General features: G+C 40.4%; 1 protein-coding gene across 1 annotated transcript in view; it reads right to left on the bottom strand.

The window, feature by feature from the left end:
- Window positions 1-6365: 6365 nt before the first annotated feature.
- Window positions 6366-9451, bottom strand: part of pdhx (pyruvate dehydrogenase complex component X) — a gene marked incomplete in the record, with an annotated part of 28283 nt that continues 25197 nt past the window's right edge. Inside the window, 2 exon segments of the mRNA XM_035665140.1 lie at window positions 6366-7312; window positions 8186-8250. Of these exon segments, the coding sequence (XP_035521033.1) occupies window positions 7057-7312; window positions 8186-8250 (321 nt within the window).

Raw genomic sequence — 9451 nt, 5'->3', positions numbered from 1 at the left:
TTTCATGTTCCTGACAGCAACAGTTTCTGAGAGCCCATCTGGTCTTTTGTTCAGTCCTCACTCCATTTTCAATTCATCCGATTTTCTTGTCTCTGCTCACTTGCGCTTTCTGTCTTTCTCCCTTGCTGTATGTCTCGGTGTGATCCTGTGCTACAAATTGAAAGAGGTTACATCCACTTCACAGAGACACAACTCATCATTAAGCTTTTATAGATGCAAAATGTGGATAGAAAACGCTGAATGTTACACTCATTTCTGTGTGTATAACATAATTTTACCTGCCTTGATGTTATTGCTCTGATTTGCCAACATACATAAATTCATCAGAATTAAAATATCTAAGATGCAAAAGCAAGCACTAAAGAAAGAAATACTTAACTAAACCCCTGTCTACTCTGTATAATACGGATGATCAGGAAAATCCTGTTCCAGTTACACTTCTAGCTAGGGAGCCCCCTAATTCAGAACCATGCTGGATGCTATCTGCAATACCTCAGTATTTTTCACTTTCATAATGAGAAAAACCCATATTTTTACCTCAGGTTTAACATTTCACTACATCAGGTGACAGATGGAGTCATCTCAGGTTTCTGGAATCTCCCCTGCAACAACATATCTTGTGTTGTTTGCATACGATTGCGTAGTATCTCAAATAAACAACTGTGATAAAAATGTGTGACTGGTCTGTAATTCTGTGACTTCCTTACCAACCAACCATAAAGAAGATCTAATGGCTCAGTGTGGCCAGTAACTTAGTCATGGGAACAGCACTTAAACTGACCCTTCAGTTGAACACAATTATTATTATTACACTCAACATCTTATGGCACTTTAATCACAGCATTTACCAACAACTAAACTAAAGCATTGGACAACTGACCTAATGATGGTTCAAAATTAAAACCACAAATGTCAACCTGATTATGGCTTTAGAGGGAAAATAAGGGGATCAACAATGTCTGCACAAAATTAAATGGAAATCCATTTAATAGTTAAGACTTAGTTTCAGTCTGGACCAACAAACCAGCAGACCTGTATTACCATCCCTAGAACCACATCACCAGCATGGCTAAATATATAAAAATACAACTGAACACAAAGACCACCAGAGCCCCAAACATAATCCCCATCACACATAGTATATATAAACTATATATAAACATACAGGAACATATTGTGGAACAATGCTAAAGACACTGAGAACAATGAAACTATGAATCACAAGGACAAGCTCCTCGACTTCCTTTAGCCTTTGCTTGCCTCCTTTCTGGGGGAAACCACCGATTCGAGTCAGAGGTCAAGGGGTTTCGTAAGTTGCCAGGAAAAGAGATCATGGTCTTTGGATGAATTCAAAGACTAAGATTTACCTGGAGAGGGTTTAGAGTCTGGACAGGATGCAATTTATTGTATTTACCTTTTCTAATGAGTGAATTCACACCCACCCATGATTTCACACAAAAATAAAAGTTCAAACAGAAAACAGAATGATTCACACCCTACACATGAACCACTTCCTGTTTTGGCTGTTGCCATAGGGACATTTGTTTATAGATCATCTGAGGCAATAACAGCAAAGAAACACACATGTTTACAACAAATATGAACATCTATGGTTGTATCTGCTTCAAAGTTTTATTTTTATATGTAAACCACATTGAATTTCCCCTCGGTGTGTGACATGAAATAGATAAATAAAGTTTGCCTTGCCTTGCCTGTTAAATATATTTTCTGTGATATGAAGAAAATGTAAATATGTCTACATTAAAAGTGATTTATAGTCTAGTCTAATAAAAATAAGAACTAAAAAATAAAACTGTCAAAGTGAAATCCAGACAGATAAGATAATGGAAAATAGAGTATAAAAACAGAAAGTGACAGAGAGACAAATGATTTTCCAGCCTGAGTTAATTTCCCTCTCAGAACAATGTCTGCCCTAGTTTCTCTCTTTGGAGAAACAACATTGACACAAAATGCAAAAACGATCCACTCCTTTAATGAATAGTTGGGTCAATATGTAACATTTGCTGTGATTGATAAATCTCTTTTCAAACACTGTCCCATGTAGGCAAGACTGAATGCGAAGAAACACTCAAGCATAACAGAATACACAAAACACTAAACCACTGCCAGTCTAAGAAAAAATATAAACTTGTTCAGCTTAGTTGAAATTATCATGTTGAAAAGCGTGTGTGAACAAGACTGTGCATGGCCTAATGGTAAAGTGAGTTATATTTCTTATTATATTTCTAAGTGTGAAGTGGCTTTGAAAAAAGATGTAAATAGACAAGGGGAACCTATTTGTAGCCAGACCAGCCTGATCATAACCAAACAGGAAAAACTCCATGGTTATTATTTGGCTAACTGCGCTGTATGACATAACAGCAGGAGAAAAAACCCCTACCAAAAAAACACCAGAGGTGAACAGCTGTATACTGGGAATGACTGAACCTTGAATTAAACACCAGACAGCTGAGTCAGCCAGTACTCATCCAGCAAATAAAAAAAAACAAAAAAAACAAAAAACATTTCCATGATGGTTACTTAGTGCGGACAAACACATACACTCTCCTCAGACATCCTTGTGGTTGGCAATTCTTGTGGTAATGGCTGACTAATGGCACCTCCTCAGCATTCCTGTTAGACAGCGTGCCTTTTTCCCTCCGACCAGCAGTCGACTAGAAGAGATTACAAGATGTCCATATACGTACAGAGCAGCAAAACGAAATCCATCATTCGCTGTCTAAACTTCCAGTGAGTATAAGTGTGTGCACAGATGGTGTAATGATGAGAACTGCGTGGTGTGCAGTTACTTGTGCAGAGTATGTGTGTAAAATATCAGTATTGGTAATATCACTAATATCAAATATTTGAATCTGACACACCCAAGGAAGAATATTTGATTGTTATTTGACAGATGTTTGTGTTTTCATCTTACAATTTCACTTCCTGTCACAACTTCCTGTTTAGCTGGCAGTCTGAGACTTTCAGAAAACCATCTAGGTTGCTATGCTGTATCTCTGAGGAAGGGAGAGAGGTTGTCAAGAGAGTGTCCTTGCTGTGTATCTTTGGCCGATAGATGAGCTCTGCCTCACCCTGCAGTGTCTCAGGCTCAATGAGCTATCCTGGCATCATGGGAGCATGACTGGAGTGCTTCAAAAGGCCAGGCTTTGTGCAACAACAACAAAGCAAAGGCCTCGCTTGTGTTTGGGTGCTGGGACAGCAGAGCGGCCGTGTTTAGACAGTGAGTGTCACAGAGAACTGTATAACCATCAGGAATGTCCTGTGTCATCCCCAATCTGGGTCGTACTCTCAGTCAGCACGGTGCTGATAAACCACAGTTATCTCACAGGTGAAATGTTTACAGATGCGACACCATGGTTTACACGTATTTCCTTTGAAACAGGATGCTTTCAGCTGTGCTGCAATGAAAGCTTTTCTGAGAAATAATACAAGGGTCTATATGTGTAAGTCAGACAGAAGAAGGAAGTGGAAGTATGAGGTGATAATTTCACGGCAGGCTTTGCGAATAGGGTCTGCATCACAGTTAAAAGTTGAATAGAGAAGTGCTGGTAGTGGGGAAAAATGGGGAGACCAGAGGAAATCCTGTCAACAATGGTTGAACAAACTTGAGCGTGAGATAATGTGGATGAGAGCAAGCCTCTACCCAACCCTGGTGATCATTCACAAAGCCTGTTCACACAGGGAAATATGTGCCTGTGTGTGAGAGAGACCAAAGATAGAGACACAGAGGGACTCCTGAGAGGCAAAACAGACTAAAATTGTCCATGATTAGATGGTACACCCATTAAGTTCCTTTTAAGTGGGCAAATTATTCATCATTGATCCTTATTTTAACCTCAAAAACACTACCTTTCTTAAGAAGACAGAGAAAGCCATTGAAAATCCATTTGACTTAATTTTAATTCATTCAAAAGCCTGTTAATACATAAATGGTTCCATGTTTTGATACAGCCTAGGAAGACTGGGAGGGGCTGGATATAGGCTTAGAAAAAGGGTGGGGTGCAGACAGGGGGACTGCACCACACCCCCCTTACCCTGTGCTTTTTTTTCTCCATCAAGAGGTGCTTCCAGCCCTCACTGGATGTGTAGTTGAAACCCCTCAGACATGGAATTCATTCATTTGGACCACTTCTGCTAGTTGGACCACAGGATTCATCATGCAACGTATCTGAAGGACGTCCAAATATCAGCACAACAGAAGCGCACACTTGCTCACTTTGGTCTCCATAGCAACTGCCTCCATCACTCTCCACCGAGCTGTGTGTCCATGAGTTTGACCTACACGCCAGCTCAAGCCCCCGCACTATCTTCAAGACCCTGCGAACAGTTCATCAAAACCTCTGTGGGAACAAATCTAATTCCTTCTGTCTGGCGGCTCTCTTGTCCAGCTGTTACACATAACAAGATTGGCGGGCAGCAGTCAGAGGAGTAAATGTCAGACTGTGACAGGAAAGCCAAGGAAATGTCAGAATCTGTTTTAGTGCATTTTTTCAGAGCCGATATTTGGAAGGGCATTGTTCAACTGCTCTGCTTAACAGTTCCAGCAGTTGTCGAGCCGATAGCAAAATGTGACTTAAGAAGTTCTAATAAAAGAAAATGATTCCACCGTCTTGACATACAGTACCAACCGAGGGCACATTAGACCAGAAAGAACGATATTGTATCAACGCAAGAATAGTCTACTTTGTCAATAATATTAAGCCAGAAGGGATATTGCATACCAATTACACAAGGAGGCTTTATCTCATTAGCCTAGGAGGCATAGTATTACAAAACCATGAGACAAATAATCAACATCTTTTGGAAAATGTACTGTATGTGTGGTTATCACCAGTTTTGAGCAGTTTTTCTGTCTTCCTTATGTGCTTGATGGCAGCTGACACACTGGTTTTTCCTTCTCAAGCAGTTGCCTCAACTTCTGCATTTGACTTACTCTCAGGTTGATCTGTGAAGCTACTGTATCTCTTCCCAGCAGCTGGTGAAGGTGTGCACACAGATAAATACTCGCACAATATCGCAGCTGGATTATGAGCGCCGCTCACCGAGCAATAACACATTTATATTCAGTAAGGAGGAGATAGAAAAGAGATAAGTCTGGCTGAGACGAGGAGATCATGTCAGATGATGGAATTTGGCCTCCAATGTGCTGTAATAACATACGTAACTTACAAAACTGAATGATTTGCAAGTGTTGAAAAAGTGAATGTCGGCTACAAATTCAAAAAGTCAATGTGAATAATGAATGAAGTAATGGTTAAAGTGACATTTCATGCTCATCAAATCACATAACGAGAAACTTGACTCTTCTCCACATTGTTGTATTGTGATTATGACTCAAGCTTAAAGGGCACCGTTTTGTCCTCTCCTCACTTTTTATTTGAGTGGACTTCCATCACTATGGCAACTAGCACTGTGGAAGGTGTATGTGTGTGTCTGCAAATGGCGAGCTGAACAGTGGGCATACTGTAGAAAACAGCTGGGCTTTGCCAATTGCCTGTAAGCCCCCATGTCCCCTGCCTGTATCTCTCCCTTCTCAACGCAAAACGCACACATCTCTATCTGATACCACAGCAACCACAGAACAAAGGGTCCTCGCTCCACCGTCATTGAAAAGTGCTTGGTTAAGTACACAAGGAGTTGCAGTAAAAGCACAATAGTATAGAAAAATACTTTTATTGGAGTTGCTAGCAGACAGGGATTTTCGCTATACACCCCAGGCCGTAACAGCAGTAAATATTAATGCAGTTACTGTACCTCTAGGCCATTGCTACCTGCGTAATCTGCAGCGCCCCTTAGGTAATTTACATTCTGAATTAAAAATATAGAAAACTAACATAAAGAAGAACCATGAATTCAAACAGGTCTTTGAGCTGGGTCTTTTCGTTGTCAAACTGCATTAAACCCATATTCTGATGGTAGACGCTGTCTTTGTAGTAGTATGTGGTGTGCAAAATGGAAATCTAAGCTGGAGACAATAGAAAGCCTGAGATCACAAATTTCCCCATTTCAGCAGTTTCTTTCTTCATCTCCGAAAGAAACAATACCAAACCCTGCTTATTCACATCTAGGATAAGCTCTGCCAGACTGCTGCTGATACATATGTAAACAGCTGTTCTGCCCACGCTTACGGCAAAGATAAACATCTGCCAACAGAGGCTGACCTGTATACTCAGCCCAGCAAATTATCCTAATTGGCTTCTATGAAATAATTATTATGTAATCTCTTTAGATTCTAATTAAATAGAAACAGACTCACACACACACACACACACACACACATCTGTGGTTTCCCTGGTAAAACATCATGAAGGTGGAGAGAAACGTTTTAATGATGCGTGCATACATTTCAAGGTTGAACAATTTGTTTTATTAGTATCTAAGGAAACCAAAACCTAAATTACTGTATTTATTTTGTATACACATTTACTTGCAAGATTTCAGGGATATCACATCTGTTTTGAATAAGTTAAAACATATTAACATGAACAATTAGTTAAGTTCTTAATTCTGTTTGAGTTTTGTAACAACAGGAAATGGTTCATCTTATGAGAAACAGTGCTGCTGTTGATGCTCATCAATAAATATCTTTGACAAATGAACATGGGGTTTTTAGAGCGCCACTACATGTTTATTAATAGCGACATGGAGTAGATGAACAGGGACTGAAAAATTGAACTAGAATAACCACCTTATATATACACATTGGTTTTACCACGCCTATTACACTATGTGGGATGCACCCTGCTATGCAACTTCTGTCTTAGTAATATTTGGCACCACTGCTAGAATCCTCTCCCACTCTAGCAGAAGCCCAGTTTAACTCCTCCATCTCAAACCTGGTGATTATCTGTCAGAAGCAAGCCGCAACCAAAAGTTTATACTATGTACAAGCCCACTTCATAAACCTTAATCCTAGCATGAACAGGAATCAACTTTTAAGAGCTCTCTGCTTGTGACAGCAAAAGACAGGCTTTGTCATGCAGGTGTTTCTTGCTTCATCTTTCCAATCACTTTCACATAGACATTTCACTTTTTTCAGGCCAGGGCCATGCGTTGCGGTTGCTCTAAGTTGGCACGGAATTTATCCAGAAACCGCGAGGCTAATTCGTCATCCACCAGTCGTCCGTCACTGGATAGTGTAACTCTCATCAGCTGCTGGGTGCGCAGGGTCTGGTCATCCTCGCACAGCCGCAGCTCGGCCCTGGAGGTCCCGACGGCAAGGATGCAAGCCTGAGGAGGGTTGATCACGGCACTGAAGCCGCTGATACCGAACATCCCCAGGTTAGATATACTGCCAACCCAGAGAGAAAGAGAGAAGGGAGGAATGAAGGGATGGAAATGGGACGAGAGATGAGACAGAACACGTTACATCGTTAGTCAAGCTCAGCAGGGGGAGAAAACACATAAAAATTAACTAAGCAGTCATAATGGTGGTTCTAAAACCAGCTCCTAGATTCAAGAGAATGTTACCTCTTAGAGTGAGTAAATAAAAAATGAGAGGGTGAACTGAGTTTATAAATATAACTGGTTGTGAACATCTTATTTTACAAAAGAGAACACTGATCAGTGAAGATTAATAGAGCAGCACGCGCCTCCAAATCTCTCCCTAAATGTTGTGTATGGTGAGCAAGATTGACCCGATGGCAGTTTGCGGTTTGCCTTAATGAGAATTCTAGCACAGAGGGATGGAAAAAGAAATAGAGGAAGGGCGTACACATATATCCTCAGGAGGGCAAAGAGGGCTGCATCTCCATAGTAATTCATCGCTCCTGCCTGACACAGAAACCCCATTTATGTCTAAATGACACCATTAATTCTAATGAGTTAAAAAGCCTCCCTTCCACTTTTCTGCAATTGATGGTGCAGTAACTGATGGCACTTGTCGCCCAAGACCAAATTCAGTTCAGGCCCACATGAAATGTATAATATGCATTATGTATTGACTATCTGTGAAACCGGATTTCAGTCATAATAGCGGAAATTTATGATGGTTATCTTATCGCTGACCTATAAAGGAAATTGTGACACAGTAACCACATAAAAACAAATACTGAATTGACAGAATTAATTTATGCTAAAGATTGAAGATGAAAATAACATTAAGTTGTATAATGTTCCATATACCTCTTCTTTACCCAAGAGACTATGTGTGTCTCAGGCTTACCTGAATGAGCCTCCCTGGTACTCCTCAGGTAGAAGTTTCCCATCTCGAGCCTTCTGGGCTAGTGCCTATGGAAACATTACATGTCACTTAAACTCAGAAACACACATGCCATGTATTGGCTAAATGCTGTTCAATGCCACACTCTGAACCTCACCAGGGAAGCCTTGTCTTTTTTTCATTTTCTTTACAGTACTTCATTAAACCAACTAAGGAGCAGTAGCAGCAAAGGGCAGCAGGTTGGAATTAAACCCAGGCTGCTGCGGTAAGGACTAAGCCTTTGTATATGGGGCGCGTGCTCTAGCAGGTGAGCTACCACGGTGCCCCAGCATGTTAGCAGTACAGCTGAGCCTAATGAGAATGTTAATAGTTTGAGATATTTGGTCATATGTCATAGCATTGCACATTCTGACTTATTCCAAATCAAATATGCGGATCATCAGATCTCCATGCATGCTTGGGCAGGATCTGGTATTCTGGTGATATGGAAACAGATTTGCTGTGGCGACTCTTCTGGGGGGGGCGCCAAAAGAAGACGAATATGGTAGTAGATATCACCAAAGTTATTACAGTTTATCCTGATGGGGGCATGAATGTCTGTACCAAAGTTCATGGCAAGCTATCTAATACTTGTCGAGACATTTAACTCAAAAGCTGTAAAGACCAAATGTACATATTTTCCTAGTTAAGCTAGAAACTACTAAACATTCAAATTAATGCCACGATATTCTATAAGTTCTGCTGTGCTGACAAAATATAAAACTTTGTCTTCCCTAGTCACTAAAGAAAAACGCCACAGCCGACTGCAGAACAATTCTCCTTCTACAGTTTTATAGCATTCAGATCTTTTGGTGAAAGGCCACAAGGGTCAGTTTTCAAATATCATGTCAGGAAAATGATTGAATTCATGTTCTATCAGAGCATGAATGAGAGCCTTGGATAAAACACAACGTACCTGTCAATAAAGAGTGAAGTATGTTGATGGTGTCTAGTGTGAGAATGTGTTCATGCATGTGATCCATTAGACCCTCACTAAGAAGCATTCCTGTGATTCTCTAAACATGTTTAGTTGTATCACAGATCAAGTATGAGCTTTCGAATGTGTACAAGCTACATTATACTAAAGACCTGGCTAAAATAAAACAGAAGCCATTTCTCTAAGTCAGGTTGAGAACACTGGATGGACACCATGTGATTATTCATAATTAACTTTAATCGAATGGAAATGTGCTTAAAGGTTAATGCAGGGACACAACCAACACAGAAAGT

Source organism: Morone saxatilis, unplaced genomic scaffold (assembly GCF_004916995.1).
Source record: "Morone saxatilis isolate NCDOM2014 unplaced genomic scaffold, NCSU_SB_2.0 Contig2, whole genome shotgun sequence".
NCBI lineage: Eukaryota > Metazoa > Chordata > Actinopteri > Moronidae > Morone > Morone saxatilis.
The sequence above is the reverse complement of the archived record's forward strand: the minus strand, read 5'-3'. Positions and strand labels throughout refer to the sequence as shown.